This window comes from Lygodium microphyllum, chromosome 21 (assembly GCF_053477565.2).
Source record: "Lygodium microphyllum isolate KBCC chromosome 21, Lygodium_microphyllum_v1.1.10, whole genome shotgun sequence".
Lineage (NCBI taxonomy): Eukaryota > Viridiplantae > Streptophyta > Polypodiopsida > Schizaeales > Lygodiaceae > Lygodium > Lygodium microphyllum.
In genome coordinates this window covers 92,226,822-92,248,751 of record NC_141155.1, presented here as the reverse complement: position 1 = coordinate 92,248,751, position 21,930 = coordinate 92,226,822, and the positions used below count along the sequence as shown (strand labels likewise).

At 42.8% G+C, this 21,930-nt stretch overlaps 1 protein-coding gene across 2 annotated transcripts in view; it reads right to left on the bottom strand.

Moving 5' to 3' along the window:
• LOC148018275 (Insulinase (Peptidase family M16) family protein) overlaps nucleotides 1–21,930 on the bottom strand; it is a 220,487-nt gene that overhangs the window by 178,493 nt on the left and 20,064 nt on the right. For both annotated transcript variants that reach the window (XM_087661217.1, XM_087661218.1), the window contains exon 3: nucleotides 16,385–16,452. In XM_087661217.1, coding sequence (XP_087517343.1) covers nucleotides 16,385–16,452 — 68 coding nt within the window. The remainder of the gene's footprint in view (nucleotides 1–16,384; nucleotides 16,453–21,930) is intronic.

The following is a 21,930-nucleotide window of genomic DNA, read 5'->3' as shown; positions in this document are numbered from 1 at the left end:
ATCAGAGGCGATGTATTAATGAATGAGAGAGAGAGTACAAGGCTCAAGGTGGTCACAATGCATAATGCCATACTTGTGTGCTACTGATGCACAAAGTGTCCTTCTATAATAAAATGAAACCTTAACAGCTTAACCGGCATAGGAAACCCTAAATAAAACCCTAACCCTGGTACGGTTAGCGCCTAGGACACTAGAGGCAACAACTATATTTAATTACAATTTAAATGCCTAGGGAGCCTAGATCATGGATCAAAGGGCATCAATGCGTAGCGCATGACATGGCCTACAAATGCATTCTAGTTGTAGATGATGATTGTTGGTGTTGCACATGGGAAATGAAGCATTGCTAGCAAGTTCCTCAAGTACACAACCTCTATGGTGTTTGATACTCCACCTCAACAATGAAAGCAGCTACCATCTCTTGCTTACGACTTGACCATGAGAGAGAGGTACTAATGTAGCCACCAGGGAAACACCCAATGTTGGAATCTCTTGCCTAGTCAGAATCGGTACAAGCTACAAATCCAAACCATGACCATAAGTAAGCCCATAAGGATAAGTATACCGAGCATATCTCAACACACGCAAGTCCAACGTGAAATTTTACGTGCATTGAAATACTAACTACACAAACACACCGAGAAAGCTAAATCTGGCCTAATATGAATCAACTTGGGTAATTTCCCTATAGTCAATCTATATGTGTGCTCATCAAAGGGCTCTGACCATGGAAATATTTTGCTAGTTGGACAATGGGATCTAGAGACGTGGCCACATGCCATGTCTGATCAATACAAATCTATTCAACTAGTTAAAGTGCATACTTCTACTAAGAGATAAAAATGGAATCCCCAAATCTAACTAGCTCCATCCCCAAAAAATAAGACATCTAACTGAGGTTAGTCATCTCAAATGTAGAACTAAGCCAAGTTTTAATATCTATAATGGTAGTAGATACTAGAATTTGGGCCTCTAATGAGTAAATCATCAACGTATAGTAAGATATAGCTAACGCCCTCTAAAGTAGATTTGACATATAAGTCTAGGTCATAAGGGATAGAATAAAAAGCACAAGTCCGAACAAACTCATCCATCCTGTGAAACCATGATCATGGTGCTTGCTTCAACCCACAAACGAAAGACCTTATCTTTACGGTCTGCAAGAGAAAATCCAAGAAGCTACTCCACATAGACTTCCTCCTCTAGATAACCATTCGAAAAGACACTTTTGAAGTCCATCTGATAGATTGGCTAACCGTAGTAAATTGCCAATGCCACTAACAAGTGCAATGATGCCAATCACACTATGGGTGTGAATGTCTCCTCATAATCTATGCCATGCTATTGAAAACCTTGCACTACAAGACGAGCCTTATATTTATACAATGTCTCGTCAGCTTTCGTTTTGGTCCTGAAGTTCCACTTAATCCCAATGGACTTCTTGTGGCCTGGACAATCCACCAAGGCCCAAATTCCATTCCAGTTGATGCTCTCAAGCTCATTCTCCATGGCCTCACACCACTGGGAATGGTTTAGAGCCTTCTACTAACTCTCTAGCTTAGAATACGCTATGTAATCTACCATAAAGAAAAACACGAATGAAGTAGTAGTTGCAAGTTAAACAAATCTTCTCATGCCCTCTGAGATGGAATTCAATGGAAGGATCCTTGAATCCCACATGGTTTGCTCATATCAATGAGGTAACAAGTCCCTTGGAGGAGGCTTGGGATATAAAAATAAGTCCATAAGAATGGGTACACTGAACATATCTCAATACACACAAACAAGCAGTCCAATGTGAAATTTTAGGTGGAAAATATTTTGTAAACAAAGACACAAAGTAAGCTAAATATAGCCTAGTGTGAATCAAGTAGAGTAATTTCTCTACAAGAGATCTATACATGTACTTGTTGAAGTTATGACCATGGAAATCCTTAGCTAGTTTAATAATAGGATCTAAAGTCATGGCCGCAAGCACTGTCTAATCAGTGCAAAACTATTCAACTAGTTGAAGTGCATACTTCTGCTAAGAAACAATAAATCCAATCCCCAAAGCTACCTCCATCTTTTTTTTTTTAATATCTAACTAAGATTAGTCATCTCAAATGTGGAGCTAATTTGGGCCTTACTTTTTCAATGATAGCACAATCTAAGCTTCTAATGAGTAAATCATCAACGTATAGTAAGATATAGTTGAACCCCTCTAAGGTAAATTAGACATATGATTCGGGTCATACAGGGTAAAATGAAAGCCATGAGTTTGAAGGAACTCATCCATTCTATGGAATCATGATCACATTGCTTGCTTCAGCTCATAAAGAGCTTTTCACAAATGAAACACCTTATATTTATGGTTCACAAGAGAAAATCTGGAAGGCTGCTCCACATAGACTTCCTCCTCCACCTAACCATTTAGAAATGTTCTTCTAATGTCCATCTGATACATTGGCCAATCGTGGTGAGCGGCTAGTGCTACTAACATGCAAAATAATACCAAACTCACTGTGGATGCGAAGGTTTCTTCATAATTGATGCTATACTTCTATCTAAATCCTTGCACTATAAGGAGAGCCTTGTATTTATCCAAATTCCCATCAACTCTCATTTTGGTCCTAAAGATCCACTTAGTCCCAATGACATTCTTGTAGCTTAGACAATCTATCAAAGTTCAAGTTCCATTCCAGTCAATGCTCTCAGGCTCCTTACCCATGGCCTCACACCACTCTGCAAGCTTTAGAGCCTCTTGCCAACTCTCTGGCTCAAAATGCGCTATGTAATCTGCCATAAAGACAGATGCAAATGAAGCATTAGGTGCTAGCCAAATAGATCTTCTCGAGTTCTCCTAAATGGATTCCAGTGAAAGGATCCCCCACTCCCACATGGTCTACTAGTACCAACGAGGCAATAGGTCCCTATAAGAAGGCTTAAAAATGGAAGTCTACATGTGGGTCAGAAGCGAGTAGAAGACCCCACTCGGATAGCACCTAGTAGTGATAGAAGAGTTCTAGAAGACTTTATCTAAGGAAAAACACAAAGACTAAGTGTAATGTACTTGTATTATACATGAAAATATAATTACACAAAAGGTGCAAGTTTGATGAAATCGCAATGGTCGAAAGAATCACCTAGTGAATAGCAAACTATGGGAGAAACTATCTAAACCATGGAGCTAATATGGGTAAGATAACGAGCTCTTTTCGAGCCTTACCCTTAGAAAAACCATGTCACCTTCTTTGAATGTTCGTATGGACTTAATGGCACTATCTCTAATGAAGTAGACTGAGGAATCAGCTTGAAAACAAGTGCAATGGGCTCACTATATCCCAAACTTTCCTAGTTTACCATCAAGTGTGTACATGTAGGAACGACCACCAAACACTCTGAAGTGGAAGATGAAAGACTGCATACTGAAGAATGCCTCGAAGGGGATCTACTAAGAGACCACCACAATTGAGCACTAGTTGAAGATGTATACTGATATGTTAACAACCTCAATCCATAGGTGCTTGGGAAGCTCTATAGCGAACAACATAGAGCATGTGATGTTCATCATAGTCTAGTTTCTACACTCTACAACTTCATTCTAAGAGGGGGAGCTGGTAGAGTTGAGTTAGCCACAGATGCCGTATTCATGCAAAAACTCAAAAAAATCGTGGGAGGTAAACTCACCATTGCTATCACTCCTCGTGATTCTTATATGACGACCTGTTTGATTTGATCCAAGATGCATCCATGTAAAGAAGTATGTGAAGGCGTTAGATTTCTGCTTTAAAAAATACACCCACATATATTTCAAATAGTCATCCATGATCAAAAAGAAGTACAACTCATCATTAAGGACAATAGTGGATGCTGGCCCACAAAAATCAATGTGAATCAATCTAAGGGGCTCCTTAACTCTATATGTGGTCTAATGAGGAAATGGCGTGCCATGCTACTTCCCAAGCTTACGGGTTTTACAAATATCCTTGGATGGTTTTAGGTATGCAAGGCCCTCAGCAATTTGATGACATGACAGCTTGTAGAGAGAGTCAAACCCAAGGTGTCCAAAGCAGAAATACGAGAGAACTCATTATTCATAGGCTCCAATGTAGTAGCTAAAGCCCGTTTTAATGTAGTAGCTAAAGCCCGAAAACGGTGGAACTTAAGAGTTCTCGACAATCAGCTAGGAGAGGAACTAAGTCATCATATGGAGGCCACTAGGTTGTGCCTCACTATGAGCAATCACTAAACAAGTGTTAAGAGTCTATGACCTCCACTATGGTCATAGTAAACATTGTCCAATTAAGCGAGATCCCAGCCCTCGTCAGTATTAAACTTGACACAATCTAGATCATGGATTAGAAGAGGAACTAAGTCATCATATGGAGGCCACTAGGTTGTGCCTCACTATGAGCAATCACTAAACAAGTGTTAAGAGTCTATGACCTCCACTATGGTCATAGTAAACATTGTCCAATTAAGCGAGATCCTAGCCCTCGTCAGTATTAAACTTGACACAATCTAGATCATGGATTTTGACGGAGAGGTTATTCCCACATCGGACATTTCTAGGTACAAGAGCTCGGGAGATAAAAATATCCTAGATAAAAGGTCATGTAATGGGTGGCACCACTATCCACAATCCAAATAGGTAAAGATGTATTCAGTCAAGTAGAGTGGGCCTTTGTGGTCACCTCGTTAGGAGGTAACTCACAAATATAGACTAAGCTTGCATCCTCTTATGTCTACAAAGGCGAGGTGGGCCTCTGGTCTAGCAAACAAATCTAACATGGCCTCTAGAGTTGAGAACGAAATTGGCTGTGATGGCTAACTAGTGGCAATGTGGATCTAAGTCCTCCACTGCCCTTGATTCCGGTTGCCACCACCTTGCCTCCCCTACTAGGGTTTACCCGAATGAGGGACAAGGGTCTAATTCTTGGGTTTAGATTGTGTGTCTCTTGCCTTTGATCAACACTCATTGTCGAAATCATTGTCAAATGGCTAGCCTTTTGACAATGTTGATAATACCCATTTTTCTTAGGTACATCCACTACCCGGGTTTGAGAGCAGACTATGTTTTCCCTTGTGATTCACTTGATTGATTTCGTTTTTGGTTTTGGTTTTGTGCCTTCTTGTGTTGCCCTTGTTACCCCCTTTGAGAGATAGTGACAAGAGCCCCCTTTGAGGATGTGCTATGGAACTAATCAAGCATCTTGTCATCCCCTCTAAGGAGGACGTACTGTGGAACTAGTCAAACAACCAAGCATAACATAGTAGCTAACACTCAAACTCATAGAATGTGAGCATGGTTGGCTGTGAAATCACTTACTAAATGAAATTAAAGTATTTCTTTGTTAGCTTATTAAGGAACAATATGACCTAGTGATTAGGAAACTTAGGAACCCCTATGGTAGAGACCACAAGTAATCGCAGATATTCCACTAGCCTAACCTTAAGGTCATTCCAATCTATAATTCTAAATGCTTAGAGTTCGTGATCGAGATTTATACAACGGGTTCTATCCTAAGCTGCATAGTGGTCACTCAAGTATATCTACCACTCCGATGCAAGGTCAAAATGTTATAGGTGGGAATGAAACTTTGGGAGTAATCCCTCCATCAACTCAACAATAGTAGAGGCATTTCTAGCCTTTCAAGAACGGAAAATCTCATATGCAACAAGAAGAGGGTCTAGTTGGGATTCTAGAACCTTGTACAATGTTCCACAAGTTTTGTGAGTCAAGGACATCCCTCGTCAAGTTTGACCAAGTAGTATAATTAGCCTCATTAAACAACTTTCATTAATAAACGTATGCTTGGCTGACAAGAAGAAAGAACTATGAGGTGTCGGATAACAGAGGTAAGTTGGGTAATGAGGAGAATGAGATGAGTAAGCAGAAAATAGGCTATGATAGTCCAAAAGGTACTGGCTCGCAAGGTATTGGGACTCTGCTATCTAATTGTAGACTGAGGCACAAGAAAATAACCATGTTGAGCCAAAAATATGTTCCAAACTAGTTAGCTCTTTAAGACAGCCCCAAAACATGTAAATCACCATAAGTTTCATTAAATGGCTCACACTCCTAGAGAGTTTCTATGTCCCATAAGCAAAACCCTAATTTGGGAGGATCTTTCTACATTTATAAATAGATAGTATGAACTGTGGTAATTCAATTGTGGTAGTGAACTGGATGCCCAAGTAGTAATGCAAAACTCCTAAGTCAGACATGTCAAAAGTTTGCTGCAAATTTTGTTTGAATGCTGAAATCTGATCAGCATGTGTTCCAGTGAGCAAAAGGTCATCAACATAAAGACATATAATCAGCATAGATCCCCCTTCTTTACATACGTAAAGGGTAGACTCAGATGAGTTGTTTAGAAACCCCTGACCAAGCAAGAAAGCATCTATTTTGCATACCAAGCTCTAAGAGCTTGTTTCAAACCATATAGTGCCTTTTTGAGCTTGCATACCAAATGTTCTGAGCTTTCAACTGCAAAACCAATGGGCTGCTGTACATAAACTTCCTCCTGAAGTTCCCCATGTAAAAATGCAATCTTGATATCTAGCTGATGCACTGTCCAACCATAATGTGCAGCCAAAGCAATCATAGACCTGATGGCCGTCATACGGGAAGTAGGAGCAAATGTCTCCTCATAATCAATGCCCTTTTTCTGTGCGTAGCCTTTAGCAACAAGCCGTGCCTTGTATTTATCAATGGATCCATCTGCTTTTCTTTTCAGTTTGTAGACCCATTTCGTTCCAATGGCTTTCTTCCCAAATGGCAAGGACACCAAATCCCAAGTTTGATTCTTAGTAATAGAATCTAATTCAGCTTGCATAGCTGCCATCCAATGCACACTGTGTTGTGCATCCTCAAAACATTCAGGCTCTTCATTATCAAAAGTACTTGCTGCCATAATAAACTCCATGGTATGTGCTGAATCATGCAAACGAGTTTACCTTCTAGTACAACCAGCCATGGGTGCATCCAAAGGACTATCTTGCATAGTCTGCAAATACCATCTAGGTAGCTGTCTAGCATCCTGACTGTGTGCAAGCTCTTGCTGAATTTCAATTTCAGCATGATGCCGAATATTCCGATCAGCCAATGGCTGAATTTCTGCACTTTCCATAGAAGTAGCTGGCTGAACATTGGGTTCATTTTCTGAACCTCCAGCTGAATCACCAAAAGTAATGGGCAGCCGCCCTTCAAAAACATCACGGGCAGCCTGATATGTATCCAAACCAGCCAAGGATAATGCTGATTTTTCATCAAAAACAACATCCCTGCTGACAAAAACCTTCTTTGTAACGGGATCATAGAGTCTGTAGACTTTGCTCTCATTGCTATATCCCATAAAAATGCACTTAACAGCCTTGTTGTCCAATTTTTTTCTAAGTACCTGTGGAATATGGGCATAGGCAAGACGCCCAAAGGTACGAAAGTGACCAACAGAAGGTTTACGACTGTTCCAAGCCTCAAAAGGTGTGATGGTCTTCAAGGCTTTGGTAGGGCATCTGTTCAAAATATGGCAATCACACATGACTGCTTCCATCCAAAAACTATGAGGCAAGCTCTTTGCTTTCAACATACATCTGGCCATCTCCATGAGTGACCGATTCTTCCTCTCTGCTACCCCATTCTGCTGTGGAGTATAAGCTGCACTATACTGATGGACTATGCCCTTCTGCTGCAAAAAGAATTCAGCATAGAGGACATGTATTCCCCCCCTCTGTCCGAACGGAGAGTCTTAATCTTGCATCCAGATTGATTTTCAACAAGTGCACTGAAAGCCAAAAATGCATCATACACTTCTGACTTCTTTTTCAAACAGTAGACCCAGCAAAAACGTGTAAAGTCATCAATGAATGTCACAAAATAATAACAACCGCCCAATGACATGGTCTACATAGGCCCACAAACATCTGAATGCACCAACTGCAATCTAGTTGTTGCTCTGAAAGCAACATCACGAGGAAATGAGAACCGATGCATTTTCCCCAAAATGCATCCCTCGCATAAGTGCTCAGGAGGTCTCTCCAAGAGAGGTAAGCCATCCAGCATCTGAGTATGCTGCAAAAGCATCAAGCTGCCAAAGTTTACATGCCCCAAACGAGCATGCCATAACTCCGTCTGTATCATAGCAGGAGTAAGAGTGGATGTCAAGTATGCCGACTGATCTACTGAAAGAGCATTCAACTCATATAAACCATGACACAAAGATCCTGTCAAGACCAAAGTCATGTGTTCTTTATCTCTAACCATGCAACGGTCATCATCAAAGGTGACCTGCAAACCACAACGTACCAAAGAAGAAATAGAAAGCAAATTCTTCTTGATTCCAGGCACAAACAAAGCATCCTGTAGGCGGAGAATAGAGCCATCAATGGCTGTGAGCTGAATCTCCCCAATACCACGAACAGGGTATGATGCATTATTGGCACACTATACCGATTTCCCAATGGGAGGTGCCCTAACTGAAGCAAACGAATCTCTGTGAGATGTAATATGTCTAGAAGCACCACTGTCAAAGAACCAAGTGTCAGCATCCTCTATAGAGCTAAGTGCTCTATTGGCCCAAGAGATGTCATAACTGCAAGTGTAAAAACAATAGTCACTGTCCACAACAAAGGACGCAAACTCACTAGCAGTGGAAGGAGTAGTAGAAACAGACATTCCTGACTCCTTCTTCTTCTCTTTGGCAATGCGCTTCCTGCACTCAGTGATATAGTGGCCGGGCTTCTTACAATAATGACATTTTCCTTTTTTAGCTTGCGTCCCCCCTTGTGTCTGATTCTGCGATGTGTCCGAAGTGCCAGAACTCTGTGGAGCATTTTTCACCTTGTTGTTTTTGCCTTTCTGTCTTGCCACAAAAGCTTGCTCAGAGACTATAGCATCCACACCACTATTTTCCCGTGTTTGTTCCTCCTCTAGAAGCAAACTAACCAGCTGAATAAAAGTGAGTGGGTGCTCAGCAATCCTCATGGTGAGGTTCAATGCAGTATGAAAAGACAAGTACAAAGGAGGTAAGGAATTCAAGGTGATGGATATCAACTGTGCATCTGAAAAATACTAATCTACATTCATGAGCTGTTCCCTTAAGTCCTGAATCTTATTTAAGTGATCCTGCATAAAATCACCCTCATGCATCTTCAAAGTTTCCAACTCTTTCTTCAAGAAAGAGATTCTAGTCTCATTCTTTCCTGCAAACACATGCTCCAAAGTCAACCATGCATCTCGTGAAGAAGATGCTGAACGGATATGAGGTATGATGGACCGCTGAACTGCCAGAGCAATCAGCGACAAGGCCTGTGCATCACGTGTATCCCAAGCTTTTTGAGCTGCAGTTCTTGGAGGAAGTGGCTGAGGTGGAGCGGGCTGACGTCCCCGTTGTCCACGTGCTCCATGGGGAGGAGGAGTAACGGGAGCTACAACTCCCGGTCGAGTTTCCTCTCCATTGACATAATCCCATAAATTCTTGGCCACTAATACACTCTTCATCATGAATGACCAAAGCGAATAGTTATTTCCGTCCAATCTGTCTTCCTTGGATACATACGTAAAGACATCACCTCCCTAATTTGCCATGATGACAAATTTCCAAAGACAAAATGAGCAATGTCAAAGCAGTATGAACTAGAAATCTGCAAACTTTCAGAAATTGCAGCAAACACGCTTCTGCAATTAATGTGCAAGGACGTACTCTGTCAGAAAAAAACTGTCTTTTAATGCACGCTTCCCAAGGTGCAAACAGTGCACTGCAACACTGTTATATCAAAAATTTTGCCAAAATTTCTGTCAAAACAGTCTTTCTGTGACTGTACCAGCAATTTATATGCAACTGTCCCCAAAATACACAAAAGCCCCAAAATTTCTGATGATCCAGTCCAGAAATTTGCATCAAATTTATCCCACACATGTGCTGTGCCTGCGGTCCCTGCTGCGTATGAACCTCCTCTGCCAGAAATTGATTCTGGACTAAAATTAAAAAATTTTGTTTTTTAAGAAAAACACACCTGACGTGGTCAGGGCGGACGAGCAGAGTGGCAGGTCTGACGTGGACAGGGCAGGCGGGCGGCCATTTGGGCAGACGTGATGGCGCTAGCGACGTTTACAGCTGACGTGGACTCGTCAGGCGGGCGGGCTGGACAGTCGCGAGCAGACATTGCAGGTTGCTGGTCGTAAGGCGGTCTGACGGAAGTCTGACGTAAGTTGCGTGGGCGAACAGTCGAGCCAGCTGGCAACAGTGCTAACGAACAGGATCACACTCGACTTAGCTGGCGCCTGGACTGACGAGGGCAGCGCTGACGAACAACGCGCTGGTGGAGCTGCGCTGGCGAGTGGCTTTGACCTAGCGGGTAGCGCTGATCTGGCGGGTGGAGCAGCACGCAGTATTCTGGAGCTGCACGCTGTAACGCTGGCAGACTGACGGGGGCAGGGGCACTCTCAGCAGGTGAGCGGCTCTCTGACGCTGGCGACTGTTGGCGAACAGCACTGGCGTGCTGAAGACTGACGACTTGCACACTGCACGCAGGAGCTGAGTTCAGAGTTGTGCTCTGATACCAAATGTGAGATGGAAGGATCAAGGTGCAAATGGGATTCAGTAGACAGTGTGAGAGAGTGAGAGACAGAGTTGAAGCACGACACCCAAGAGAGTAGACTGAATGAGTGTAACCAGAAAGTACAAAGTACAACCCTTAAACCTTAGGGTTGTAGGGGGTGTTCACACCTGACACACACTAAGTGCCCAAATGTGTGTAACATAAGCACATAAGTACATAGGACAATAAGACCATAAGTCTAGGGGAAAAAACCTCTCCTACCGAGAGTAAAAAGTGCCCCAATGTCCTACTGATCACCGACACTCCCATATGAGCGTAGGCGCAAGTGAGGCGTGCGTGAGTCAAATACCCAACAGAACATCTTGGTGTGATGTGAGATGTCACTAGTGGTGTATGCATAGGAAAGGTGCATGATGTGAAATGTAAGGCAATGAAAGAAATGAGTGCGATGGGTGGAAATTTTAGTTGAGGTGATGATGATGTGTGAGTGAATTCATTAAATTGATTTTCTAAATGTAGCTTTGGGATTGAAATGTGGATGAAGATAGAAAAGAAAAATGAGAGGTTTCACCTACTTCGAATTGACCATAAAACTTTAAGAAAAAGTAGGAGAATGAAAACTTACAGAAGGATTTACAAATTTTTCTTACAAGCACATCTTCTTATGTTAACATAAAGATAATAGTCCTCTTTGGGACTTACATTGTTATGTCATGGATTGATTGAATAATTCCTTCTTCCTCCTGAGTATCACCAAAAACTTGCAAGGAAGTAGAAACATGAAAAGATGAAGTATAAATAGACATGCATGGCATGGGAGTGAAATGGAGGGGTAGAGAATAGAGGCTTGTACTCCATACTAGTTTCTCCAATGAAATGTTTTGTCCAACATGGAGTGTCCGTCCTTCCTATAAAATCAGTAGATCTGTGCACCAAATCTAAGGGGATAACAAAGGTTTACCTTCTAGTAGCACTTGAGCTAGATGCATAAGGATAAGCTTGTACTAAGTTCATGTAATCTCATACAGTCTCTGGACTCCATGGTAGTCTGATGTCTCTTCTCATGTATTAGACCCTTGCAGCGCAAGTTGTAAGGCGCACTCCTACTTGAGCCTCTACATGGACAATTCTAGAGATTGAAGCAGTGTAAGTCCACAACAATGTAAGTCCTCTTTCCTTCTTCTTCTTGAGTACCACCAAAAACTTGTAAGGAAGTAGGAACATAAAAAGATGAAGTATAAATAGATATACCTGGCATAGAGTGAAATGGAGGGGTAGAGAATAGAGGCTTGCACTCTATACTAGTTTCTCCACTGGAATGGTCTTCCGACGTGGAGTGTCCATCCTTCCTATAAAATCAATAGATCTGTGTACCAAATCTAAGGGGATAACGAAGGTTTACCTTCTAGTAGCACTCAAGCCTAATATATAAGGATAAGCCCGTACTAAGTTCATGTAATGTCATACGTTTTGTGAACTCCATGGTAGTCTGATGTCTCTCCTCATGTATTGGATCCTTGCGGAGCAAGCTATGAGGCCCACTCCTGCTTGGGTCTCTGCATAGACAATTCTAGAGACTGAAGTATTATAGAACTATTCCAAGTAATTTTCCCTCTATGAATATATTTCTAATGATGAGCTCTCCAATAAAAAGCCTAGGTTTCTTCTTTGAGTACCCACCTCTAATACCATATAAAAAATACTCATCCACAGATAACAAACATAATCATACAGCAAAGCACAAACTAATATAGAACACAATCAGGGTTAGGGTAACTCAGAGACAATGAACATTGAAGAAGATAATGAATGAATGGTGAATGTTGAATGTATAGGATGTTTAACAACAAACGCGCTATACAAAAGTGAAGTATTGACCCCTGAACTCCTATGTCTCTAAGATCAGGGCAAAGAGTATGAGCTGGAGAGTGTATCATACTCAGATGGATCCCGAAATGTAGCAAACAGCCTTCAAAGATGTTTGGCAGCAGCAAACGGAGCAATAGGGAGCTAGATAAATGATAGACATGTAACAAACAGTGGAGTTCTATCAGGAAAAGTGTAGGCAACAGCTGCAGCACCAAAACACAGGAGTAGATGATGACATGGCAGAGCAGACCAGCAAATGTAACAGATAATGATTTTGCCAGAAGTAGATGACTGCTCCTGGATGTTAAATGCAAGTTGATCAAGCTCCTGCAACAGTAAATGCAGCCAAACAAGGCATTGAATAGTGAGAACGGGCTGGAGAAGGTAGGCAGCAAAATGCAGCCAGCCAGCAAGTGGATGCAGGTTGATCAGAAGTCACCAACAATAGAAGGAGGGCTCGATATAGGCATAGTTGTTAGACAACAGCTTTCCACACGTAACCAAATTAACGGAAAGGATTCTCTCGAACTGAGATATCCTCCAGATGACAAGGTGTGGACAGCAAAGATATGGGGAACCATGCGGCTTCATGTTGGGAAGATCTCTTTCTTAGTATGGCTTGTAACTCACAGAAGCCTAGTAGCTGGCAAGTGGCTACATGGTAAGGACCCAACATGCACGAGATGTGATGATCCAAAACATACAGAGACATTGCCTATGGGACTGACTGCTCTAGAGCCCATGAGGTTTGGAGGAGAGCCCTCAGGATAGTATTTCGCAGCACAACAGAGACCATGGTGGTTACCTGGGGGGCTGTAGCATGGGTCACAAATAGAGGCCCAACATGTGGCTATAAGGATGTTCAAGGGAGCTACTCTTTCTCATCATTGGACAGCATCTGAGCAAGATTCCCACTCCAGATTACTCACAGGCACAGTGGACTCGAGGACACTGCCATAGATGGGAGTTGATTGCCAGTAACATAGCCTAGTATATTTGGACTGTGAGATGCAGCCACACTATTGACCTTCTGGATGTATCCACAGCAGAGACTCTATCAAGGATCTGGACAGAGATCATCCACACTCTCCACAGGAGATAGGAGAGGATGCAAGGTAGCTCTGAGAGGATGAGGAAGAGAAGAGAGGCTTCTCTGAAGACATGGGATTCAGGCACTTTCTTCCAGACTGTCATCATCTCCTACAACATGTTTGTCACAACAAGTAAACACAAAACTGCACAATCTCTTTAGAACTAGTATTAAAGATAGGTACATCGGAAACGGACAACCTTTGTCATTACCAGCTTGAAGAACAACTTGTCAAGTTCAAGTTGGAGGGATTGAACCTTATCAAGCAGGTACAACAGCTTTTTGAATTGATGGGTTAGCTACAAAACGCCAACAAGACCTTTTAAGGATGATGATTACATTATTTATGCCATGCAAAAGTTGTTAGATTCTTTCCATGCATTCAAATTAGAATAGATGTTCAATCTGGATTGCCCAAGGTTCTACATATCACATTATGTTATAAACGAGAATTGAAGCTTCTAAGCCCTCGATTTCAGAGGGGACCCTTGTTTCATCTAGGAGCCATGGTTGGAGACGTGGCAAGAACAAATGGGGTCATGGCAACAATCAATCATGTGATGAGTAGGACAACCTCCCACATGTAATTATTATGATCAGAGAGGCCATCTTTAAAGAGACTCCTATCGGCATATGGAAGATGAGGTCAAGTTTGGTACCAAACTTAGTGAGGGTCCTACTGTGGATCTGGAGCTCCAGGTGAATGAGATCATTGTTGTGGATGTTACCAATCCAATGTTGCGTCAGATACACCATATGCTTTTTTCTATTCCCTTCCACCCTCCACTTCTTCACTGCCTAGCTGGCAGCCAGCAAGGCCATCTCATCCTACCAAGTTTACATGGCATTCCCTGATTCAAAGGCTCCTTGACTGCTGGCCTACACCAGTCAGGATGTGTTCTCCAACAAGCACTCTTCAAAGGAGGACTACCCGGGATGCCCTGCTTTTCCATCTTTACAAGATGAGGCACCCTTTCCTTCACGAGACAACCCTCCCTCCCTAGTTGTGCACCGCCATCCACCTCCCTTTTTCTTGCTTCTCCAGCACCATCCTTCCACCACTCTACTTTGCCAGTTTATTCAGTTTAGCAAGCTGCACCAGTGCCCCCAATTCCACTCATTCATCCTTTAGAGAAAGTTTCCCCTATTTCACCATCTTCACCTGCAAATGTTCCTACACTTAGGCCCATTCTCCCATGATTTGAGCCAATTCTTCATGATCTCGACTTGATTGATCTTTCAGGGCCTATTTCTACTCCTCTTTTGATACTGCAATTCATCTTTCCTTTTCACCTGAGAAAGTTGTCTATGATGATGTTGCAGAAGTCAACCCATTGGCCGAGGTCCTTTGCCTTGATGATATGTTAGAGGATCTCCCTAATTTGGTATCCTATCATTCAGGAGTTTCATAGTCATCTTCACAAGGAACCTTTGACAATTGATTGTTTGGAGGATTCAATTTTTACAGTTCTTTATCTCAGATGAGTAACATTTAAATAGTTAGGAACATTGGAAATTCTACATTGCAGATATGCAAAAAATCTCCACATTATCACATAAGGGATGTTAATAATGATAAAATGTCTGGAAATTTATTTATATTGGATTAACCAGAATAAGGAGGTTTTTATTATTGTTGCAACCCCTAAGAATAAGGAATTCCTATAGATCCAGGGTTGTTTTCCCTCTATATCTCTATCTAATTGGATCTCAATTACTACTCATTAATTTTCATTTTCCTTTCCTTGGCATGTATATCCATGGCATGTGCCTACAAAGTGAGAAAGTTGCATGGTGTTCATGTACCTCTAAACAAAAATGGGTTTGCCTCGGTATCATGTGCGCATGATGCACTAAACGATCCCAACCGTCTAATCTCTATGCATTCAATGCATAGTGCTTTAGTTTCTAGCTGGCATGCTCAATGACTCTTTACGAATCAGCCGTTTTTGATTCATGGAACCCAGTTCTTGATTCAATGTGGAGACTGGGAGGCTTTCCTCTTGGTGTCTATTTCAGACTACATCATACATGCACGCCTGGGTAGCAGGGATGTGAGAAAGATGTATCTCACTCCAAGCGGTATCTCCAGTTACCAATTACAATCCTCCTTGGGAGGAGAGCAATGAATTGGACACTCGCTGTGGTTGTGCTTGCTATGTAGCCCCACAACTCAGCAGCTAGAAAAGTATATAAGGTTGTAAAGGCTGGGAGCAAATTTATGACTAATACTTGACAGCCCTGTAGCCCACAACTCAGCAGCTAGAAAAATATGGAAGTTGTAAAGCTACACTTCCATGAGCCTCATGCAAAGAGAACTTTAGATAACTGTACAGAAAGCACGCACCTTAATAAATGCTGTTTAAGAGGACAAACTTGAAAGAAGAAAAGGATAGAAATGCACATTATGATATTTTCCACTTGAACATGTTTTATTAATCTAAGTATGGCCACGGGGCTTCACATGACCTGCCAATAAATTGCCAGGTTGGACTTCTCACAGCAAAGAAACTGCACAACTCTTGCCAAATGGAGCTGATTATCTTTTGGCTTAAATCCTAGTCTGCAATGAAGCCCATAAACTTCCTCAAGTTCTCTCTCAAAATGCATAGCAGGCAATAAACTGACCGTCAGTGGAGGCAGTTAAGTTGTTATCTGTAGAATATTGTCAGTGCACAAACTCCTTAAAGAGCTATAATTGCATCCAGCAGATATGCTAGCTGTGCTATTATTATACTTATATGCATCTTCGTAACTTTTGGATTTAAATCACTATGAATGAGATAGCAATAAAATGTAAACTGTGCCATCATGATATTTAGAAGAAACTTCAAAAACTCCAATGCTAACATTAAAATACAACAAAGAGAAAAAGCAAACCTCTGTGAGGTACTTCATATAGCTATCTTCAGTCGGGTATTTTGCACTTGAGTAGAACAACATATGCTCTGCAATGTGCATCATAAAGAATGAATGTGAACATTATCTGAAGAAACAGAGAGCTTTTTAAGATTAACTAACTTTTAACCACTATAATACATGAAGGCCAAAATGATGTAGAATAATCATGAAGGATGGCACACTTGTCTTAACAGACTCCAATCACAGCCCATGAAAACAATCTGTTTGAAGTTTGAACTGTCTGCCTGAAGCACCTAATGACAGGAAAACCAACCTACAGAAATGAAGTGATGCAACAATCCTCTCAACTGATACCTAACACAAGTTAAGCCATGCATGCAAGTGGCGGTGCTCATACTGCAGATGTTCCTTATGTTCCAGGCTTGGACTATCGTCTTCTTTCATCAGTGATCAAGATTTGTAGACTTGGCCTCACGGTTGGTTTGACAGGGACTCCTTTCGGGTTCTTGATGGAAAGAAAAGACATGTTCTTTTTGCGACAGGCACAAGGAGAATGGTGTCTATAAGATGTAGAGCTCTTCAGCCCTTATTTCTCTTCTTCTTACCTCTCACTCTCAGTTTGAGCTATGGCATGCTCAGTACGGCTATCTCAACTACAAGTACCTTGGGAAGGCTGCTCCTGACCAGCTTGTGCAATTGCCAAATGTTGGGGTGAGCCATCTGCCATGTGTATCTTTCATCTGTGGTAAATCTTGCATCTATGGTAAACACCATAGGGATAAAGTTCCTGCTGAGGCTTCAATACGGGCAAAGGAGCCCTTGGAGCTTGTTTTGTATAGATTTGTGTGGACCAATGCGGATGAAGTCCCTAAAGGGAAGCCTAAGCCGCTTGAGGCTCCATCTACAAGGGAGGAGATTGCTTCTCCATCAGATTCCCTGCCGGTGGATATTCCAAAAACTTTGGTAGAGAAGGAGTAGCAAGGGGAGTATTGGCCTCCTCATTGGGCTCGTAAGATACTTTGTGATATAGGGATTGAGGGGCTTCCTAAGGAGTGGCAGCCACTACAAGATTGCCTGTAGCGATCTGAAAGGAACCAAGCATATTTCACCAAGCTTGTTTGTACCTACTACCAACTATGGTTTGATGACTTGTGCCATGTAGGATAGGGAGCCAACATCGATAAGGGAGGCGATGTAGTCTCATCATTAGCAGAAGGCCACACATCAAGAATTCGAGCCTATTGACCAAAATGACACTTGGTATTTTGAGCCTCAACTCATGGCAAGGTCATAGTGGTAAAGTGAGTCTTTAAGACGAAGTATCTTAGTGATGACAAACTTGACAAGCACAAGCCACATTTGATTGCCAAGGATATTATGCAAAGGCCAGATGTTGACTTCCATGATACTTTTTCCCAAACAAGTTGTATGGCCGCCATTTGGATGGTACTTGCTCTTGCCGCCCATAGGAGATGACCTGTTTAAGGACGTGAAGTCAGCGTTCTTGAATGGTGGCTTAAAAGAGGAGATCTATGTATTCCTAGCTTTTCTTTCTCAAATGTAAGGTATACAAGTTAAAGAAGGCCCTCTATGGCCTCAAACAAGCTCCTTGTGCTTGAAATGAGAAGATAGACTCATTTCTTTGAGATAGGTTAGGATATCGGAGATCCACATCCAATCCAAATTCGTATAAATGTACCTCGTGTCACCGAGAGGGCATGCGGTGTTTGTGCTCGGTGTCAACAATCTCACCTTGACAGGTGACCATGCCCAGACGGTCAAGTAGACTAAGGCAATACTCCATGGGAAGATTGAGATGATGGATATGGGACTTCTATGTTTCTTTCTAGGTCATAAGATATGGCAATTGACAGGGGGATCTTTCTCTCCCAACAACTTTTGAGATGTAGGGATTTAAGGGCTTCCCGAAGAGTGGCAATTGTTGCAAGATGGTCCATGGCGATCTCACAGAAACCAGGCACGTTCCACCAAGCTTATTTGTACCAACTATGATTTGAGGACCCGTGCCATATAGGATAGAGAGCCAACATCAGTAAAGGAGGCACTACAGTCTAATCATTGGCAAAAGGCCACTAAGCAAGAGTTGAGTCTATTGAGCAACATGGCACTTGATATCTTGAGCCTTGGCCTGCCCATCGGAAGGTGATTGGAGTCAACCAAGTCTTTAAGACCAAGTACCTCAATGATGGTACACTCAACAAGCACAAGCCATGGTTGGTTGCCAAGGATTTTATGCAGAGGCCAATTGTTGACTTACATAATAGTTTTGCTTAGCATGTGATTGGTTGGTTGCCAAGGATTTTATGCAGAGGCCAATTGTTGATTATGTTATAGTTTTGCTTAGCATATGGTTGATCACGAGGACGTAAAATTTTATTGCTTTGCTTAGCATATGATTAAAAGTTAACTGAATATGCAAATGTGACTTCCACATGTGAGGTGCAAGTTAATTATTTCATAGTGTGGGACCCAAGACCCCGAGATATCAATTGGTACCAAAGGCAAAAGTTATAATAAGTTATACCTCATAGCTACTAGGTAGTAGCAAGTGTTAGATTTGGGCCTAGACTAATTTATTGGCCACTAATGTCAGTGGTGACAATTGACACTATGCATTAATTAATTAATTAATGCCAATCTAGGTGTCAATACCTACTCAGGGACACTGGGGAGACAAATTGGCCTAAGAAATTTAATTATTGGCTGGCGGAATTATTTTTTTGGGCACTAGAATTATTAATAAATTAATTGTCAGAAGGTACCTTTTAAAAATTGACTATATAAACAGCCTATGGGTCACTATCACTTGTGAGAGAGTGTACCCAAGTTGTACTCTAAGCAACTTAGTAAGCAAGATTTCATTCTTGTACTTTGAGCTCTTCTCTCCCTCTTGTGCACACATTCTACTGCTGCAAACTCTGATTCTCAACAAGTGACAACCAGCAAAACAAATTGAATCAGCAATTTGGCGATATGCAGGTTTCAAGAGGTCATGGTAACTTTAGAGGCAGGGGGAGCTTTAGAGGAAGAGGTGGATGGCAGAACAGAGGTTCTCTCACCCGTCGCGTGAACTACCATCCGACCTGCCCGCCATCAGGCCTGCTCGTCGGTCTTGTTCGCCATCACCCCCGCCCTCGCCTGTCACCCGCCGCCCTCGCCTGTCAGACGCCGCCCTCGCCTATTGGCCACCGTGGTGCTCGCCCCAAGTAACAGCTCGTCTATGGCAGTTTTTCGCAGGGCGCACAGATCTCTTCTTCCTCCCAGCGAGAGTCAGTATCCACCGTTCGAGCCTGAGCCTGCGCCCCTGGGTTCTGCGACTTACGCACGGAGACAGAGCAGCCCTGCCTTGACACAGAGAGAGAGAGAGAGAGAGTGAGAGAGAGAGTGAGCGTCAGTGAGAGAGCAAGAGAGTGAGAAATAGAGAGGGAGGACAGAAACATGGCTGGGCTGGATATGGCTTTCATCGACCAGACGGTGGCAACCCTTGGTCCAGATTCTGATACGGAGAAACCGGAGGATATGGTTCCTTGCACAGAGGAGATGCCTCCCAGTTCTGACTTTCCGCCTGCGGGCAAAAGCTCCAAGCATGCTTCCGACGAGACAATGGGTCATCAGGAACGTTCCTATGCACAGGTGGCCTCTGATTCTGGGGATTTGTAGGAGATTAACTAGGAACATTTGCTGGAGTTTGCCAATACTCTGCTTGGCAATTATGTCCAACATAATCATGAAGCTTTTTCTGACGCGGAAACTGAAGAAGTTCTGGACCAGGGTGGACCCAAAAACTGTCTTGCGCTCTTTTTCGGTGTTTTATGACCGTGCGGTTATACTCTTCTTCACTGGTAGGATCCCAGTGCTTTCCCATATTCGCCAGTGGCTGCACAATTTACTACAAGGGGAGTGTGTTGAGGAGATCTTTCTTGGGCCCCGAGGCTTCTATGAGGTGCTGCTGAAATCGGAGAAGCATCGGGCTGAGCTCCTGTCCAAACTACCATTGTTCTTTGATCGCCATTTGGTCCATGTTGTGCCATGGCGCCCTATACGTGAATGCCCGGTGTGGGTTGAAGTGGAAAATTGTCCGGCTGTCTATTGGCCATTGTTAAAGGATGCCATGGCCGTAGTGGGAACGGTGTTGGTTCCCCCAAGCCTAAGGGCCATGAATCGAAACCGTTTGTGTATGTTATGGGACACTGCCAGGAAAAGGCCTGCGTGGCTTCGCCTTAATTGCTCTGGCATGCATCCTTTGCACTTTCTCTTGAAATGGGGTAACTTTGCAAGACACTGCTTTTCGTGTGGAAAATTGGGGCATTTCATGGCCCAATGCCCAGAGCAGCAACTGTCTTCAGAAGATGCGCATGTTGTGCTGCCTATGGATGACATGGTGCTCGATGCTCCGTCACAAGAGGCCACCCAGCCACCTAATGTGTTGGATAAAGGCAAACAACAGATCCTGGGTTTAGATTCCCGTAACAATGACTGGCTAGAGGCTCGTCCCAAAAAAGGTAAAAAGTTGGATGCTGGCCTGGCAGATTCTGGGCCTAATGTTTCGCAGGATTCCGTGCGCACGTATATGCATAGGAAAGAAATGTTCTCTTCACAGTATGTTGCACGTACTATGGTTCCTTCTACCCCCGGTAATCAGTCTACGAGGAAAGTATATACAGACGGTCCAAAGGGCCCACCTGCTAAGTTGGCGTTTGATACGAGAGGTAATCTGATTACACCCTAGGATCGTCGTTATCCCCGTTCCACTCCCAAGGCAGTGGATATTCCATCTACCTCTAAAGCAAGCCGTCAAAATTCTTTTGCAGTGTTAGCAGATTTTTTGGATGAAGGTGTCCTTGACATTCTAGCAGACAAGGTTAAATCGAGGCAAGCGGTGCCTCGTTTCTGATTTTCTTTTTGAAGATATATGAAGATAGCCACGTGGAATGTGCGAGGCATTTGTTCTCACCATAAGCAACATGCCATGTGGACTGTCTTGCATGAGAATCAGTGGGATGTCTTGTGTGCGGCTGAGCACAAGAGTCACCGTGAAGCAAGAAAAGTTGTGGATTGCCATGGGTTTAGCTTGTTTTATGCAGGGACACAAGCTATGCACTATTCTGGCATGCTTATGATTGTCCATGAGAAATACCAGCCTGTTCTTATTAAAAATGATGTTCAAGGCCGTTTTGTGGTAATCGAAGTTTTATTTGAAGGGGAGATCTTATGGTTGCTGGGCCTCTATGCTCCGAATGACCCTTCATCCCGACGGGATCTTTGGAAGACTTTGCAAAGCTCCATGTCACTTGGCAGAAGGGGTTTTTTGATGGGGGATTTCAATGTGTGTGTTGACTCTTCTCAGTCCACTTCGGGGCATTCGGTGATGGATGCTCCGGAAAGTCGGGTGTGGAATGCCGTTGCTCTTAAGGTACTTAAGCAAGATCTATGGTCTTGGCTCCACCCTTCTTCTACAGGGTTTACTTTTCATTCCGCACAATATGCAACTACATGGTCACGGTTGGACCGAATGTATACCATGCAGGATGATGATTTTCTTC